Source organism: Zonotrichia albicollis, chromosome 18 (genome assembly GCF_047830755.1).
Source record: "Zonotrichia albicollis isolate bZonAlb1 chromosome 18, bZonAlb1.hap1, whole genome shotgun sequence".
NCBI lineage: Eukaryota > Metazoa > Chordata > Aves > Passeriformes > Passerellidae > Zonotrichia > Zonotrichia albicollis.
Window position 1 is genome coordinate 11,060,617 of NC_133836.1, and position 18,919 is coordinate 11,079,535.

Below are 18,919 nucleotides of genomic sequence, written 5' to 3' on the forward strand. Positions count from 1 at the left end.
CCTACTCCTAAGCTGTGGAGCAAGTGCTTCCCAGAAATGTGCAGTAACTCCACCAGTATCAATGGCTTTTTTGATATCTTCTCTCCACACAACCAGTCTTTATCATCTTTTCTTTTCAGGTCTCAGTCAAAATACCTCCTACGCTAATGTGCACCTTGAAAATTCCTTTTTGCTTGCATATTTATAGAGAAAAAGCTTTTGGGGCCTATCTTTTACAGAAAAGAAAGCATATCTCTGTATGACAATTACTGAGGATAGCCTTGTTGCCAGTGATATTCAGATTCTGACCATTCCTTTGCACGTGTGCTCGTTCTGTGCCAGGGATAGCAGCGAGGGTGATCACTGAAATGTGCAGCAGGTAGAAAGATTTATGCTTTAGATTCTGCACAACCCTTCCCAGGAAAGCGCTGACCTGTCCTGCCTTCCCCATTGGCGCAGCCTGATCGAGTCGCTGAAGTTCTGGAGGACGCGGTTCCTGCTGCTGCCCGCCTGCATCAGCGCCACCAAGCGCATCATGGAGGGGGAGGCGCACTGCGACGTGTACGGCGACAAGCCCCGCTCGGACGAGGAGGAGTGGCAGCTCCTCGATGGCTTCATCCGCTTCGTGGAGGGCTTGAACCGCATCCGCCGCCGCCACCGCTCCGATCGAATGATCCGAGTGAGTCCCGCGGGGCTGGGCGTGCCCCGGGCCGCTGCTGAGGCGTCAGCAGGGAGACACAGTGTGACCGTGTTCTCAGGGTCTGAGGGTGAGGGAAGAGATGAGGGCCTGACTCCATGTTTCAGAAGGCTTGATTTATTATTTTATGATGTATATTATATTAAAACTGTACTAAAGGAATAGAAGAAAGGATTTCATCAGAAGGCTAGCTCAGAATAGAAAAGGAATGATAACAAAGGCTTGTGACTGACTGAGACAGTCCAGCCAGCTGACTGTGATTGGCCATTAATTAGATACAGCCACATGAGACCAATCACAGATGCACCTGTTGCATTCCACAGCAGCAGATAGCCATTGTTTACATTTTGTTCCTGAGGCCTCCCAGCTTCTCAGGAGAAAAAATTCTAAGGAAAGGATTTTTCAGAAAATATCATGGCTACACCCGAGTGCACCCTGGGCAGGTGGGGCACAGTGTCCCTGTCCCTGTCATCCATCCCTAAAGGACACTGCTGAGCCTGTGCTGTGTCAGCTTTCACACAGTGGGGCTTCATGTGCTCATTCTGCATCACTCAAGTGATGTTTTGGGAGAGGAAACAAAGCTGTTTCCTCCAATCAAGCTTCAACAGCTTGAGGAAATGTCCCTGGGATGAGCATCCTGTGCTGCTGTGACTGCACCCAGGCTCAGGACAGTTCTTTATCAGGGACAAACCAAGTTCTTCTGCACCATCTTGTCCTGCCACTGCTCTGTTCTATACCATGGCCAGTCTTTTGTTACTCAAGAGCCTGGTGCCTCCTCTTTGCAGGTGTGCTCTGCTTGGTGTGCAGGTGGGCTTAGCCTGGGTGCACCACTCTGCCTTGTGATGCAGACAGTTCATCCAGAGGGGTCTGAGGTAGTGTAGCTGGGCACTTGTGGGGTAACCTGGATTGGTTCTGTGCTGCAGATTCTGGAGAAGGATTGGGAAAAGAGAAATATGTCAGTGATTTTTTTGGTAAACAGTTTCAAGAGGCTGATGAGAAACTGGCTAGTATGTGTTCAATCCTGTTCCCATTCTCACAGCAAATGAGGTCATTTTGAAGCAAATTCACCTTTTCCATAGAATAGCAGACATTTTATTTTCAGAATAACATCCACACAAGGGGCTATTCCCCTTCTTGTGTACCAGAGGTTTGACTCCTTTTTTAAAATGTGCTTAGTAAAGCCCTGCTGTCATGAGGTGTTGTGTTCTTGCTTACTAGTTAAGCCTAGCTTGACTAAGTCTGTGCTTCCATTTTTCCTTTGTTAGAAAGGGTCTGCCATGAAAGGCTTGCAGATTGCTGGTCCAATTCCCACTCACTCCCTGGAGCAGTCTGGACCTCCCATTGGGAAAAAAGGAACCTCAGCACTCTCAGCTCTGCTGCAGATGGAAGCCAGTCAGAAGTGAGTCTCTACAGGCTGTGTGAAGAGCCAAGAACATCCTTCCTGCATATTGCACTTGGGCTGGCTAAAGCACATTTGGGGAACCTTGCCTCGTGTTGTGTTAAATACATAAGAGATTAATATTTTTAATGCTATATTAGTATTATACATGCATAATAAAACAGAGTGCAAGGGTCCGTGTTGTTTGTGGGGGTAAAAGTTACTCTTGGAATGCTGGATCCGTGCCTTAGTGTGTGGGAAAGCAAATATCTGAAAATACAGCAGTACCCCTCTGCAACAGTTGCCTCTGGGGGGAAGCTGACACAAAGTGTGTTTGAATAAACTCTGTATTCCTTCCTTGTCTTTCAGGACCCTGGGGGAGCAGCAAGCAGCAATGCTTTCTGGGAAGAGCTCTGGCCAGCCTTCAGAGAGTGGGAGCATTGCTATCACACCCACCTATATGGACAGCCCTCGCAAGGTAGGGACTCCCTGCGCTTTCTTTGGCTGCTCCTTCTGCATAAGAATTCATCAAATAACCAAGGTTTATTTCTCTGAGCATTTGACTACATCATACCACATTTTACTCTAATCCAGCAAGGGCTGCTCCTGTGCTGCCCTTTGTGTGTGAGGGCAGAGGAATTCAGTTCTGCAGGAGTGACAATGGTGTGGAATCCCTGGGATGCTGGCTCAGCATTCTGCTGATCTAAGTGCTGTTTGCTAATTAGTGCATTTCCTTTGCTGGTAGCACATTTCATTTCAGTCATGGCTTGGCTGCTGGGTGTAGCAGTGCAGAGCTGTGTGCATCTGTGTGCAGGCTGCCTTGGAGAGCAGAATCAGCCTCTAGCTTGTGACAGTGTGAACGCTGAGTGGGATTTTAACAGCAGGAACTTGGGTCTCTTGCCTCTGTTTAGAGGAGGGGGTGTGTTCCTGAGAAGTGATTTAGGTGTCATTCCTTCACTGGCTGGACTCCAGGCTGGAGAAAGTGATCTTCCTGGAGCTCTCTTGAGGCACTTAAAGAAAAGACTGTGCTATCCCTCAGCCTTTCTGTCCACTGTCCTGTGAGACCCAGGAGAGCAGGAACTCTGCTTCCAAGTCCAACTAGAAATATTTGATTATTTTTCTGTGTTCTGATATGAAGGTCTTTCAAATGAAGTAACAAGGAATTGATAAAGAGTAGAGGACTTAAGTGTGACCTGTGTTTGGGTTCAGCAGTTCAAATATTGCAAAGGAGAAGTTCTCAATTCACCCCTATCAATCACTTCTTTCAGCATTTTTCTCTAAGCTAATGTTTCTACATCCACTGTTTTGTGCCACCACTAGGAACAAGTATGGAGACCTAGACATTGAAAGTTGAAGTGATAGAGCAACTGTGATCACCTTAGTTCTAGACACTTACTCATAGCATCAGTGTTTGGAGAGCACAGATGAGTCTGGAGCAGGATGTGCTAGGCCTGGGAACAGCAGGTGCTCAGACTGACTCAAGGTGTGTGTGCAAACTTCCACATCATAATTCAGGCTTTGCGTGCTTCTCTTCTACCATTTTGAAAAATCAGCTTCTCTCTTTAAATACAGGAATCTTAAATGTCCTCTCTACCAGTAAAACTGGTGAAAATTCCATGTGAGAAACAGGAGAGAAGGTGATGTCCAGTTGTTGTGTGTGGCAGAGGGGGCAAGAGGCCAAGTGGGCTTCCCTAGAGTGGCACAGGAGTGTGCTGGGACCAAATCAGCAGATTTTGTGCTACCAGAAAATGTCATTGTTAAAAATAATGTTCAAAAGCCTCTCTGGAAGGCTGACTGGAGACTCTGGAAGAGTGTGTTATCAATTGAAGGCCTTTCATGCTGCAGCAGTAAACACTCCTGTAAATATTTACACACAGGGACTGGGAGATAAGCAGTTGCAATCTCCTAATTGATGGCTTATGCCTGTTGGAAAGATGCCAGTGGGCAGGCAGCATTGTGCTCACTTGGGAACAGCAGCCAGCGTGTGCCTCGTGTCACAGCCCCTGCAGGGCTGCTCAGCACAGGGAGCTCTGCCTTTCCACACACTTGCAGCCAGACAAGTGACAAATTATCACAGCTGTGAGCTCTGCCAGCAGCCAAGGGAGCAAGTGCTTTTCTAGGATGCCCTTCAGTGCCTGAGTTATTCCAGATGAAAACTGAGCCACTGGCTTTGCATCACTTTGTTTCAGAGTAGAATTGACAAGTCACTTGAGCCAGTTACTGGGCAGCACTGTGGTTTTAACCCAGTGAGTTCACCCACTTGATTTAACCCAGTGAGGTTTAACCCACTTGATCTGTTTGGGAAGTGTTTGCCCTTATGGATCCAGGGCACTTGGCTCTGCACAATGTAAATTGCCAGGCAGGTAACCCTGGCACTGATTCTTCCCAGAAACTGTTTTATATGTATGTACCAAGGTAAGCATCATCTGAACTGCAGGCTAGACAAAAATATTTTGCCAAGGGAACAGAATAAAGAATTGCAAATAGGGAATGGAATCTAGATGAGTTCCACTACATTGTCTTGTGTGATAAGAGAGTCGTGACACATCTTTGAATAGCAGCTGGGGATAACTCACTGGGTTTGTCACTAGGCAGGAGCATAGCACAGGCAGTGGCTGTTTAATTTTGCATGAAGTATTAAACACCGTGTTGGAAGGATCTTTGTGATGAGTTTTTCTTCCCTTTCCTTTGCACCATACCAGACCTGCATGGTACAGGAAAAGGATGCTTCCTGAAAGGAGCTCCTTTGCCTCTCCCTCTTTATCATTTGAATGTCTACCAGATTAGAAAAAAACCCCCCGACCTTCTTTGGATATTTGTCATTACACCTGTGGTTTCTGTATTTCAGTTTTGTATTTGGGATGGAAGCCCCTATACTTCAGAGCTCAAGACTTTCTCCTTTGAAGTATGGAGGGAAGGCTGCAGCTTCAATTGGCTTCTGATCAGTGTGGGTTTAAAAATTTTGGGAATGCATCTGTGCCAAGGAAAAGCAATGTCTTGTTGCAGAGAGAAAGTAAAGATGTGTGTGTGAGGAATCCTGGTGCTGTGCATTCTGCTGCATCTGACCTTCTGGGTCTGGGATTTGCATTCTCCTCATACTTTCTCTCTGTGGTCATTTCATACTTGCACAACCTTTTATTTGCTTTTCTTGAACTCCTTGTTCCTGTTGCTGTTGCCATTAATGGGCCTGCTTCCTCTGATGCCTTCAGGATGGGGCCTTCTTTATGGACTTTGTTCGCAGCCCACGCACAGCTTCAACCTTCTACTCCCAGGTCAGTTTGGAATGGGTTCTTGTCATCTCTGGCTGTTGCATTGAGGTGATGGACAGCATTTGTGTCCTGAGCTGAACACACTGGGAACCTGTGTTGGTTTTCCATGAGAGTGAGATGTACAGCACGGCAGAACAAAGTGGCAGATGCAAGCATTATTTTTTCCCACCACTCGATGTTTGTGCTGTGTTTTGGATGTTCATGTGCCCTGTCTGCTGTCCTTTGCAGTACTGTCTTGTCAACTACTAAAGTTGCTTTTTCTGTTTTTCAGTAAATGCTTGTTTTCCATCTTCCTTCACTGAACAAAATGGCAACAGCTCACTTGTCTGGTTCTTGGCTAAATTTCTTCTGTGGTGTTTGACAGGTGATTCTGGAGATATCCAAGTCAAATTGTCTCCTTGGATTCCTGAACAACTGAGGCTGGAAATAGATAGTATCATCTTGGTTTAAAGGAGTCCTTGTGGCTGAAGTCATTTGTCCAGTTAGCAGCAGTTAGGAATGAGCAGTGACACAGTGTGGCCATAGGAAATGCTGCTTGAAGTGAGCCCTGAGGAGGGAGAAAGGCTTTTACTGGCTGTGGGCACTGAGGGCTTGACCCTGGAGCATCTGCTGGTTTTGGCTGCCCAAAAGGGGACATCTGCCATCAGAGATTTTTGGGGTGTGAGAAATGGCATAAATAAAGGACTTTTGGCAGTCAGACCTAAGTCAAGCTCTCAGCTTTGTGATTTTTAGCTGTGTGTGTGCTGTGGATTCATCACAGCAGAGCAGCCCCCATGTTTATACCAGCTTGAGTTCGAGTTCCTCTGCCGTTCGTGTTCTCTCCCCCACCTCTCCAGCTTTTATATAATGTGCCTTTACTAAACCATACGTGTTAATGACAGATGGCAATTACAGCCTGTACTTAGCTGAATCCTTCAGCATTCATGCTCTTTCTGCAACGATTTTATGGTAATTTTGTGAACTATTCAGTCTACCATTGGAATAGTGTGAGTGTTCCTGCGGGAGGAAAGTGTTCCTGTTGTCTTGGCGACATAGGTGTGGGTGGGTGTCAAGCAGCCTTCTCATACTGCCCTGAGAAAGGAGGGGAGATGAGCTGAGTTTTTTTTTTGAGCATTATGAAACTTGAATTCGTGTGATACATTTGCATATTTTTGAGAGTTAGACTTGAAACTGTGTTTGCTAAATGCTTACTACCTTCCCATAGTGATCAAGTGTCCTGTTGTGTGCTTGTAATCATAGTTATCCCCTTGGGTTGAGAATGTCAGGTTTGGACTGGTGTTGCTGGTTTGCCAGTAGTTCTCTCAGTGCAATTATTGCTGGCTTGGTGATCCTCATCTTTATTTGGGTCTGAATTTGTTGTTTGTCAGGAGCTCTGTGGTGATGACAGAGTAAGAGTGCATTTATCCCTTCTGCATATGCCTGTGCTTCCTCAGAGCATTGCTTGTTGTTGACTAACTTGGGCTGAGGCACGGATGGTGCAGGGAGGGGAGAAGATGGGAAATGGATTGCATGGTGGATTTCACAGAGATGTTGCTGTGTTTGCTCCTCCCAGGTCTCTATTGATCAACCAGTTCCTGCAGCCTCAGATGGCAGCGCCTTGCTCCCCACAGGGCAGGTCCCGGACAGGGGCAGCGCCCAGGGGAGCGCCCAGAGCGCTGCAGAGCCAGGATCCAGCACGGCTGCTGCTGCAGAGGGCAGGTAGGAGAGGCACAGCAGGGCTGTGCTGCAGAGCTGTGCAATCCCAGCAGGGCTGTGCTGCAGAGCTGTGCAATCCCAGCCCCTTGCTCAGGGGAATGGGCACTGGAGCAGGGAACAGGCTGTGCTGTGCCTGTCAGCACGGGCGGGCACTTGTCACAAGACCTTACTGCAGCATTTCCACGTGCAGACACAGTGCTAGTAAAATAAGCCCTGCAACCCAATTTTCCAGAATTAAATGAGCACAAGGCCTGATTTTTTCCACCCACAAGAAGGGCTTCATTCTTCCAAAAATGAAGAAATTCCATTTCTGAAATTTGCTAGTAGGAAACCAGGCCTTGAATTGACATCTTGTCTGTTTTGGCAAGGGGTGGGGGGGGCTGCAGGTCTAATTGGATTGAGTAGGTTGATGAAATCCAAGAGGTTCTAACCTGGAAGCAAGACACCAGGGAGGAAGCAATGTTGAAAATAAACTTTATTAGCACCTGTTTCCTGTGGTTGTATATTACAGCAGTAAAAAAAAATAATTAGCCAACTTCAAAATGTTTGCTCTCAATTGCTGCTGAGTACAGCTGGATGTGACACAGTGCATTGGGTGCATATAGCAATGTCCTGGTGACCTCAGGGGGGAAATACTCATCTGATGCTTTTAGTTGTGCTTGAGATGGAAAAGGAAATAAATGTGGCAAAGGCATTGTTGAGAAGAGAGAGCAATTTTCTTATATGTACATATTTGAACAAATCTAGCAGCTTCCTTGATTTCTGAATGTGCTTCTGTTTACTGCCCAGCTCTCAGCAGTGTTCAACAAGTGCTCTGACTTCCTCCTCCACTTTGGTAGAGATTCTTGAAGCCATGAAACACCCCACGTAAGTTTTTAATGCAAATGTGCTTCACATGTGGTGAGATGTTTAATAAGAGGACATGAGAAGTGGAGTCACTCAAAGGAGAGCCCATGTCAGCTGTTGAAGAGTTTTCAAACAATAACAAAACTTCCTTTTGTTATTCAGTTCCAGACTCTCTAATAAGAAATTTTATAGAAATTGATATGAGCAAAGACTTCAATTACTAGAGTCCCAGAACCTTGTCAAATCAAGAATTCCCAGTAAGTCACCAAAGTGCTGTCAATGGCAGCTCTTCATCTTGTTACCAAAATGAGACATCACTCCAGGGGCACTGTGCATTTCTTGTCCTGTGTTCTACCCTCCCTCTCCCTTTTTTGCTTCCCCCCAGCAGTGATTTTTGTCTTTGTTACCTACAAGAGCTCTCACATGTGTGACTTGTGCTCCAGCACAGGGATCCAGCTGCTCTCTGAACAGAAGGGGCTCTCCCCCTACTGCTTCATCAGTGCAGAAGTTGTGCACTGGCTGGTGAATAACGTGGAAGGGGTGCACACCCAGGCCATGGCCATTGACATCATGCAGGTAAGGAAACTCCCCAGGAGCATGGGGAGGGCCAGAAATGCCTCACTCTGGGAAGAAAGTAAAGCTTCAGAGCAAATTATAGCAATATTTTCTGTTACTTATTAAAATCCTTTTATGGATGAGCATTGCAAGCAGTGCTCACATATTCTTCACTAGTACTACATGCTTTTTTCTACTTAAATGATGATAGTTCTGTTTATAACCTCTGGTTAGCTGGCACTTACCAGGTGCTCTGCATTGTGTTGGAATGGAGGCACTGGGCTGTTATTTGGTTTTCCTGTCTGATAATTAGTTAATGAAGTTGTAATAAAACCAGCATATGACCTTTCAGATCTGAAGCAGACACACTTTATGCAGGAACACTGCTTGTATTCATCAAGGGATTTTTCTGTATTGAACTGTGTCAGGGGCACAAGGTTGGAAATGTTCTGGAGTTCATTCCTCTGCTGAGATCCCATATCAATTAACAGAGAACTTAGAATGCTTCCAAACTCTTACCTTCTATAAATCCATCTATAAAACCAGAGCAGGGTATGAGAGAAAGACAGACATCTGTAGAAAGGTCAAATGTAATTTCTCAGGGAGATAAGAAATTGCTACATTTATTGAATATGAAGAGATAACTTTGCTGGTATTCTTGTTAGGCACATATCTGGACAAAAAGATGCCAAGGAAAAGAAAATTACTTCCTAATGTTCTCTAGCAACCTTTTTATGTAATTGGAAGAGTGATTTCTTTATCATGTTTGCTCTGTACTTTCTTTTTCTTATTCAGAAAATGTTAGAAGAGCAGCTTATTGTCCATGCATCTGGAGAAGCTTTACGAACCTTTATTTATGGCTTTTATTTTTACAAGATTGTTGTGGACAAAGAACCAGACCGAGGTCAGCATTGTTTTTACAAGACTTTCCTCACTATCCCTTTGCATAATCACTGGGCTGTTCTTGATTCTTTGGGGTGCTGCAGCAGGAATGCATTTTGGGAGTGACCAAAACCACTGATCCCAAGAGTCTGAGAAATTTGGCCTTTTTGGTTAAGGGAAAAAAAAAGGAATAGCAGAAAACATAAAGTAATTTTTATCCTGCCTCTTTTTTATCAAGAGCTACTTTTCTGTCTGAGCCTTGTCCACTCGTGTGGTGGTGTTCACGAGGGAAGAGATGAGAATCTTGACTCCGTGTTCCAGAGGGCTGAGTTATTATTTTATGATATATATTATATTAAAAGAAAATGATATATTAAAACTATTCTGAAAGAATAGAAGAAAGGATTTCATCAGAAGGCTTGCAAAGGAATAGAAAGGAATGGAATGATAATAAAATCTTGTGACTCTCAGAGTCTGAGACAGCTGGACTGTGATTGGCCATTAATTAAAAACAACCACATGAGACCAATCAAAGATGCACCTGTTACATTCCACAGCAGCAGGTAATAATTGTTTACATTTCATTTCTGAGGCCTCTCAGCTTCTCGGGAGAAAAATATCCCAGCAAAAGGATTTTTCATAAAATGTATCCGTGACACACTTGTTTCTAACCGACCTCCCTTCCTCCTTGTGCAGTGGGGCTGCAACAGCCTGCCATGTGGCACACAGCTGCCATGGATGACTTCTCAGCCTTCCAGAGGAAATGGTTTGAGGTGGCCTTCGTGGCAGAAGAGCTGCTGCACTCGGAGATCCCGGCGTTCCTGCTGCCCTGGCTGCCCAGCCGCCCCGCCTCCTATGCAAGTAGGCACAGTTCCTTTAGCCGCAGTTTCGGAGGACGGAGCCAGGCAGCTGCACTCTTAGGTAGATGCACAGCACAGGTGACAGCTGGGGAAGTTCAAGGGGATATTTGAAAGGGGAAGAGCAGCCAGCCAAGGGGATGATCTCACGTGGACCAGCAATCAAGCTGCAAATTTCATGCTGGCCTTACAGTGTCTTGCATGTGGACTCGCTCTCATGTGCTGGAGGTGTGTTTCACTGGCTGGGCAGGAAACTTTTACTTTTTATTGTATTCCAGTACTCTGAAGTGTTTCTTAAAATGTTCCTTCTTCCCGAACCTCTAGAATTCAGGGAGGAAGATACTTTGTCTCCTTGCAAATCCAGAGAGACTGTTCACAACCTGTAAGAAATATGGAGGGATAGGTTGTGAGAACAGCAAAGCAACCAAGCTGTTCTTAAAATTACATATCTAATTGCTTCCTAGGGGCAAAAGCCACAGTGAGGTCCAGATGTGTTAGAAGTTTCTGTGATGTGCTGGAGGCTTTCTAGCTAATCTGACCCAGACTGCTTGCATTAATGAGTCTGTGAAGCCCAGCTGCAGATGATCCCTGTGCTCTGGAAGCAGTAGGAAGATCTTGCTGCTGGGCAAGGTCCCGTTAGTGTCTGATGTTCTCTGAGGTGTGGAGGGTAACCCTGACTGCTCCAACAGCCCATGAAACACACTGGCTGCGTGACTGACCCTGTTGCTTTGTCAGCTTCTTGTTACATTTCCAGGCCAGCCTGAGTCACTTGCTTTTGTTCTCCTTTCCTTGTTTAAAACAAAAATCATTGCTCTGGAACTGCAGCTTCAGGTTTATTTAGATGCATCTGTTAAAGGCCTAGCAATTAAAGATAAAAAGAAACATTTTGCTTTTCTCCTGTTGAGTATATTTAACCTTCTGAAGAGAAATGCCTTACTGCAGGTGTAGTATCTCTTAAACCTGAAGTCACAGTAATCCTTGTGTATTTCTGAGAGCCTTGTTTGAAGAGGAACAGCATCAGAAATCTGGAAGCATTAAGGATATGAAGTCTGAACTAATGGTTAATTCCCTGAAGTCAACATATGCAGGTTATTTTCCCTGTCACATGATAAATCTGTTGCCTTGGCTGGTGTCCAGCCTCGTTAGCTCAGTGGCTGGCTAGAGCTGAAGCCTGAACTGGCTGGCATGGAATATTGTGGAGGCTGGAGGCACTGGGGCCAGATCCTCTTCATGGTTTGATCTCTTACTCACTATTTAGCCTGAGAAAACCAGTTCACGTTCCTGTGTCTGTGCTCTCTTGTGAGCTGAGAAGCCTGAGGCTCAGCAGCCTGCACCCCTGGGGATGAGCAGAGATGTTACCAAGTGTCCCCCTCACCTCTCATTTAACACCAGCCAGGAGCAGTGTATTCCTGCAGCATGTGGGTATTGCACACCTGAGTAGCTCTCCTTTTCCTTTCAGCTGGGATTATATCCATTTTACTATTGAACTCATTTACAGCCCTTGAATGAGTGATAAATGCCTTCAGATTGCTCTCATGCAGTCTGGGTTTTCCAGGAATTATAGTTTGTTGTAGAAAAATTGAGCTTGGAGGTTTTTTTACAAAGGAACTGGTTTAAATGATGCTTCTGTGCTGTCCCTCTTCTAAACAGTATTCCAAAAAAACTTCAGCAGTTCATCTGAGGTAAAGAGCTTTACTAAACCCAGATGACCCCTGGTCCACGTGACTTCATTTGTTCCTCTCTTGGTCTTGATTAGGTTGTGGTTTTTATTTCTTCCCCTCCCCACCTTCCCTAAATGTCAGGCTGTGACATAAAATTGCATGCAAGCATTGGGAGCTCTGGAACAAGCTCCATGTATCTCTCAAATCTTTATCCCTCCCAACTTCCCAATCACTGCCCAGTGACTGTCCCCTTTCCCTCCCCAGTGGAAGTGTGACCTGTGACACAGCTAATCTTGTCCCTTTGATTTGTAGCAGTGCATGCACTAGCAACTGTAGTCATGTATGTAGTGGAGTCTGTGACTGGAGAATAACCTGCCTGCTCCTCTCCGATTGCTTAGTAAATCCTTAGTTAAATACTCAATAGTAGAAGACAATTGGGAAGCAGGTGAGTCCTCTTAAAGTCTGACCTATGGAAGCCAGAGTATCTTCTATTAAAACAAGCTGGTTTTAATCAGAAGCTTCTGAATTCAGACACATGGGCATTTCTCCTCAGTGTTTAATGTATTTTTGATGAGCTCACCTTGTTGGAGTGGTTTCCTCTGGCTTTGCCTGTGAGCTGCAGACAAGGCAGAGGGACAGTCCAGCCCTACCAGGGAGTCTGCACAAGCAGACTCTGGGAAAAGCAACAGTGTAAGGGAGCAGGGAGCTCATTCTTCACAGTGTGCTGCTCTGGGCACGCTGGGCTGTGGTGTTATCACTGACCTCTTGGCTAATGACCAACACCCACCTGACTGAGCTGCTTTGGTTTCACAGCTTCCAGGATGTTGTTTCCCAACACATTGTTACAAATTTGGCACCATAACCTCCTGACCACAAATATGGTATTCACAATATCCCAAAAGAGCCAGAAAAAGCAACTCTCACAGTGTTGGTCTGACAATACCAGATCAACTCAGAAATTGCAAATGACATATTTCCCAAAGACAAAAATGGATCTTATTTATGAAACAAAACTGGGTGATGTTCTTTCATTTTTGTTGTGTTTTTATTTTTCATGTTCTATGCTGCAGTAATAGCAATATAAAGGGTTTTCTTATAACCTTGAAAGTGCCTCCAGGTAACTTGCAGTAGCAGTGAAGGTGGGAACTTTCCATCTACCTTGAGGAAGGATTTCAGTTTTTTTTTTAAGTACCATCAAGCCATCAAATTATAAGTTAATTTAGAAGCTGACCCTATCAAGGGGTGCACATCTACTTCAGCAAGAGATAACACACATCCCTCATTCATGCTGTGATAAGAAGGGCAGAAGTTTTCCCATGGAAGCCTTGCAGCCCGTTGTTTTCTGTCAATTTTTAACATTACAGAAATGTTAAATTATGTATTTGTCTAAAGAGAAGTTGAAGGTGATGGTGTGTTTCAAAGCAGGACTTTGGCCTCCAAGTCAGGAGATGTGGGTTCTGTCCCCAGCCTTGCAGTGCTGTGTGTGGCACCAGCCAGGTCACTTCCACTGCTGTGCTTCTCTCCCTGTCCTGCCTGGTTCCTGAGGGTTTCTGTCACCAGAGGGATGCTGGGCTGTGGGGCACAAAGGGAGCTGCATCCTGGGCACTATCCCAGCCCTCTCTGCAAAGCACCAGGAGCTGTTGCAGTGGTCAGAATGCTGCTGCATGTCTTGGCTGACTCTGTGCTTTTACACAAAGTGTTGGATGTGCACTTTCAGCATTGTGGTAATGTGGGATATTGATACGGGATTAAAGAAACAAGGAGTTTTAACTTCTAATCTCCTTTAGCTGTGGAAAGTCCTGGAATGCTCCTGCCCCATTGTGTAACAGCACCCTGTTGTGATTTCTGGTGGAGGCATATAGAAATATTTGGAATGTTTTCGGCATGAAGAAGCTGGTGTTGTCTAGCCATGCATAATTATGGCACCAGTTGCTTGTTGATTAACTGCTGGGTTCTTGGTTCTCTCTCCTTACTGCAGCTGAAATGTCTTTTGACTGCCTGGGGGGGCTGATTCTGTAGCACATCCCCCTGACATGAGAAATACTTGAGGATTTTTGTCTTTTGTCACCTGGATGAGCCGCATTCTAGGACTTTTCTGCCAGCCCAAAAATACCTGGGGAGGAATGGGAGGACAAATTCATTTCAAATGACTGATCTTGGTTCTGTTCTCCCCATCCCATCTGCCACCTTCTCTCTGATGGCCCTTGTGGGCGCTGCTGTGCCCCGGCTGCGCAGCTGCCACGGTGCCCGAGCAGCGCACGGTGACGCTGGATGTGGATGTGAACAACCGCACGGACCGCCTGGAGTGGTGCAGCTGTTACTACCACGGCAACTTCTCCCTCAACGCTGCCTTTGAGATCAAGTTACACTGGATGGCAGTGACTGCAGCTGTTCTTTTTGAGATGGTGAGATCCTGGTGTTCTGGGCAGCCACAAAGTGCCTGTCTGGCCTCTGTGTCCCTTGGACAGCTGGGGACGTTGTGTTAGGGAGTCTTAGGGACAGAGACAGTGGCTTCCATCTGCCTTTATTTCCATAGGTGATTTTCCTGGTGGTTGTTAGTGTTGCTGCATCTGGTCAGCATTTATCACGCCAGCTCTAGTCATTCTGTCTGCCTGAGTGTGTTCTGCTTTCAGTGGGTTTTATGCACACTGTGCAGAGATCAACACAGGTCAAGGTGATAAATTTAAGTCCCCCTTAGGCAAATTTTAAGCCCTGAGCCAGGTCTTTGGAAAAAAATCTGTTTCACGTTACATTCCTTCTATCCGCAAACCTTAAAACTTTAAATCTCAGTGGAATTGCTTTCATAACAGGGCTTTTCCAGGCAATGTGTTTTTCCTGCTCAGGAATGTTTTAGGGTTTTTTTAACTTGCTGAAAACATTTTGAAATGAAAACATGTCAGTTTTTTAATTTTTAAATTAAATTTTTAGATTTCATTTTTAGATTCTTTTTCCCTAATGTAGCTTCTGTAAAACTCAAACTGTTTAACTCCAGGCTTTACCCCACCCAGCCAGACAGCACTAGGTAGTCGGTTTTGCTTTTATTTGAAATCAATTGCACTGTTCCAGTAAAGCAGAAGTGTTTAGCCACTGGTGATAAGTAGGCTGAATCAGTTCCTGAAAAATGTCCTATTTTAAAGTGCTTTCTGATTGATGAGCACTTCAGAAAAAGGAAAGCCTGATGTCTTGTGCTTGTACTGCTTTGCTTGCAAGGACGTTGGTGTGCCTGCCATGCCGAGCAGGCTGAGCCTGGAGAATTGAGCATGTCTGATCTATTCCTGGGGAATGAGTTGCTCTTATGCACAGAAGTGCCCTTCGTCAGCTGGCATGTGTGCTATGATTCATTGTGTGAATCTCTGCTCAGGTTCAGGGCTGGCACAGGAAGGCCACCTCCTGTGGGTTCCTGCTGGTCCCAGTGCTGGAAGGTCCCTTTGCCCTGCCCAGTTACCTGTACGGGGACCCACTCCGAGCTCAGCTCTTCATCCCCCTCAACGTGAGCTGCTTGCTGAAGGAGGGCAGTGAGCACTTGTTTGATGGTAAGAAATGCACTTTCTTTTACCCCTCAGGGTTCTTTGTGCAAACAGGTCACTGTTGGTGCAGAACTGACATAAAGGAGCTCCTTTAGCAGCCAGCCTTAGGTAAAGGAGCTGTTTTTGCAGGTCAGCAGCCCCTCAGGAAGGAGGTGCTGGAGGAAGCTGTGCTGGCAGGCTGATTGTGGGCAGCAGGAAGCACCAGCACACAGGAAGGGTGGTCTCCCCAGTGGTGCTTGCCCTGTGCCCTTTCAGACCCATATCCAGTAGCTGTTGTGTTTGACACACTCGTGTCTGTTTTGCTGGTAGACCCACGGCTGCTCTGCATTTGTATCCTGCATTTGTTTATTCTCCCCCTCCCTAAGATTGGGCTTTCACCACTGCCATCCTTCTTTTGTTGTTGCTATGGTTACTTTAATGGTTACAGTGTTTGCACATGAGATTAGCAGAGAAGCTGCAATCTCCTTTTCTGCAATGTGACCTCGCCCTTTCCAGTGAGCCTGCTGTGGTAAACCTCAGGTGGAAACACAAGATCAGAGACCTGTCCCATGCAGAGAAGGGCAAAATTGCATCATGAGGAGGGACAATTAGCAAAAGGCTCTGTTTTAACATAGTAAATTTGATATTTTCATCAACCCTTGACTCAGTGTCCAGGTGTAACTGAACAATGAGTGTGACAAATCCATATGCTCTGAGGCCACCATAGCCCAGCTGACTGAATTAAATATTTTCAGAGCACTCTTGTGATACACAGCAGCCCACTCTTCTTCCTTGCCCCCTCCCATACCCCCCCTTTATGTTCCTCTCCTTCATCTCAAGAGGCACAAATGATAAATTCAGATATGAGTCTGCTACTGGCATGCACAAGACACGTCTCTAAGAGACACCTGACAAAAAAGTGTGACTGAAAGGGGAAAAAAAAAGAGTAAACTGAGGCCTCCTGGAACAAACCTAAGTCTTTAAAAGGAAGGAAATAAAGTAGATTTACTAGATACTTGTGACTTTTCTATTTGTTTCAGGCTTTGAACCAGAAACATACTGGGACAGAATGCATCTTCTCCAGGAAGCAATAGCACACAGGTATGTCTGCAGTGGAGTGGGGTGACCCAGCAGTTCCTGCCCCCCTGACCAGTGTGGGATGAAGGCCTGTGCTGAACAGTCACTCCTGAGTCCCTGGGGCTCTGTGCTGTCTGCCTCTCTGAATTCTGCTTGCAGACAGACTCAAATACAGCCTGCATGCCCCCAGGTGCTTCTGTGGGTGCCAGGGCCAGCTGTGGGGTGTTTCAGGCTGGCACTCCTTGGGAACCATACTGTCCTCCTAGGGAGAGCCTTGCCTTTGGAAAGTGCCTGTTATTCCAAGTTAGGAGCAGAAAGGCTGTAAATAGATTCTTCCTGAGAAGGAACAGTGTATTATACACTGTTAAAAATGCAACACCTTCTTGTGTACTTAGCACAGTCTTGAGCTGGATGACACCTGATGATTGACAATAGGCAGGAGACTGGGGTGGGAGCTGTGCAGGGGAGGTTGGACCAAGTTTAAGGAGTTGTTAGAAGATTTGGATACTATCTAGCCTTATCCTTTTGTGTGATTGAGCTGCCAGTTTCTTTCATGGTGTAGATGCTGGGGTTTTTTTCATGACAGAGAGGGCTGCCTTTTGTAATGGACTTTAGCTTGGAAATCAGCTTTCATTAGTTTAGAAAGCAGGAGAAGAACAGGTATCCTGCAAACAGCAGGGAGCTGCCAGGTAAGCTGCTTGAAGGTCTGCATGGAACATTGCACATGATGAAAATAATAATGCTGCAGCTTGAAACATGCCCAGGGAATATCTCTCTTGACTACTGCTCTTCCCTCTCTCATGTGCAGCTGCCCCATTTTGTCAGAGACTGCATGGAGCTGCTGCTCTTGTTTCCAGCTCGAGTTGGGACAGGGAGCAGTGTGGGGTCACAGGCTTTCACACTGTGTCTGGCAGGGGCAGGGAATATTTGGAGAGGCTCAGCTCTCTTCATCCCTTTTCCTTTTGCCTTCAGGCCATGAGAAAGGGATAGTAGAAGGATTTCCTCTGATGCCCCTGCCTTTGGCTGAGGAATTCTACCTGGAGTGGCTCCTTTTATCTTTTTGTTTTCTTTTCTTTTTTAATTCCCCTTGTCTCTATTTCTTCAGATTTGGATTTGTACAAGATAAATATTCAGCCTCTGCATTCAACTTCCCAGCAGAAAACAAGCCCCAGTATATCCATGTCACAGGTGAGCAATATCTGGGAGGCTCTGTGGCAAGGAGGAGGTTATTACAAACAAGAGAACCGTTTTTCATGTGGTTTGTGTTTCGTGTCTGTGATGTTGGTGCTGTTCTGTCCCGAACCAGATGACAAGTAGGTGTGTCAGAAAACACAAACCAGAAAACTGGAGGGGGCAGTATGAAAAGCACAAAGTGTTGCTGCTAATAAATGGTGTTGGTTTGAAATGCTGCTTTACAGGGGCTCTGAAACTTTTCTTTCCAGAAGATGAAGAAATTTTTAAAAATAAGGCAAAGCTTATTCCAAGGTCAATGTAAATAAATGTGTACCCAGAAGCAAGAAGGAGGGAAAGGTGTTGGGACAAGTCAGTGCTCTGATCTCGTGTCAGTGCTCTGTTTTCATGCCTAAGGTCTGTTGTAGATGCATCTCTACCCATACACACTGTGTGGGAGATACATCAGGCTTTTAGGGTCTGCTTGCTGAGATGTGGGAACAATGACAGGAAGGCAGTGTTTGGAAAATTGCAGAAGAGAATGGAGATGGATGGGAAGCTAGCAAGATGGATCAGAGCCTCCATCTTTGCTTCATTCTGCCTTGTAAGAGAAAGGCAGACAAGGTGCACTCCCTCCTGGTGCTGTAACATACAGGAAGAAGTAGCACCTAAGGGCCAAGGGGAAAAGTGTATCTCATTTTCTCTTGCTGAAAGACAATTAACTGAAACTCAGGCCAGTTTCATTTTGGAATGTAACAATCAGCTACAGGGCCTTAGCTCTGCCTCAGACTGAAGCGCTGCCTGTTTCCTGCAGGGACAGTGTTTTTGCAGCTGCCCTATTCCAAGAGGAAGTTTTCCAGCGGGCAGCAGCGGCGCCGGCGCAACTCCACGAGCTCCAGCAGCCAGAGCCTGTTCTGTGAGGAGCGCATCGGCTACAACTGGGCCTACAACACCATGCTGACCAAAACCTGGCGCTCCAGCGCCACCGGCGACGAGAAGTTCGCGGACCGGCTGCTGAAGGACTTCACAGACTTCTGCTGGAACAAGGACAGCCGGCTCGTGACCTTCTGGACTGACTGCCTGGACAAGATGCATGCCAGTGCCCCCTGAGTGGGGCTCCCTCTCTTAGGGAGACAGCTAGAAGCTTTACCTTGTGGCAAGGAAGTAGAAGTGAAGTAGAAGTCTCTCTGTTGGATTCATATTGAGGCTCCAAGAGGACCTGAGTGATATTGCTGTTGATATTCAACAGAATTTGATTAAGTGCTCGAAAAAAAAAGAATTTGAGCTATTGGCTTGCCGGTATCTATCACCTGACCTCAGCTTGGTTTTAAGTAGCTACAGTCCTTG

At 45.9% G+C, this 18,919-nt stretch overlaps 1 protein-coding gene across 8 annotated transcripts in view; it reads left to right on the forward strand.

Moving 5' to 3' along the window:
- DEPDC5 (DEP domain containing 5, GATOR1 subcomplex subunit) overlaps positions 1 to 18,879 on the forward strand; it is a 44,587-nt gene extending 25,708 nt beyond the window's left edge. For 4 of the 8 annotated variants that reach the window (XM_074554459.1, XM_074554461.1, XM_074554462.1 and 1 more), the window contains exons 30-43: positions 439 to 658; positions 1,942 to 2,075; positions 2,424 to 2,532; positions 5,264 to 5,326; positions 6,876 to 7,021; positions 7,808 to 7,885; positions 8,308 to 8,440; positions 9,215 to 9,323; positions 9,998 to 10,222; positions 14,055 to 14,224; positions 15,181 to 15,352; positions 16,366 to 16,426; positions 17,508 to 17,590; positions 18,387 to 18,879. In XM_074554459.1, the coding sequence (XP_074410560.1) occupies positions 439 to 658; positions 1,942 to 2,075; positions 2,424 to 2,532; positions 5,264 to 5,326; positions 6,876 to 7,021; positions 7,808 to 7,885; positions 8,308 to 8,440; positions 9,215 to 9,323; positions 9,998 to 10,222; positions 14,055 to 14,224; positions 15,181 to 15,352; positions 16,366 to 16,426; positions 17,508 to 17,590; positions 18,387 to 18,682 (1,999 nt within the window). In that variant the 3' untranslated portion in view covers positions 18,683 to 18,879. The remainder of the gene's footprint in view (positions 1 to 438; positions 659 to 1,941; positions 2,076 to 2,423; positions 2,533 to 5,263; positions 5,327 to 6,875; positions 7,022 to 7,807; positions 7,886 to 8,307; positions 8,441 to 9,214; positions 9,324 to 9,997; positions 10,223 to 14,054; positions 14,225 to 15,180; positions 15,353 to 16,365; positions 16,427 to 17,507; positions 17,591 to 18,386) is intronic. The other 4 variants (XM_074554464.1, XM_074554465.1, XM_074554466.1 and 1 more) reach the window with 2 other exon arrangements.
- The last annotated feature ends 40 nt before the right edge of the window (positions 18,880 to 18,919 follow it).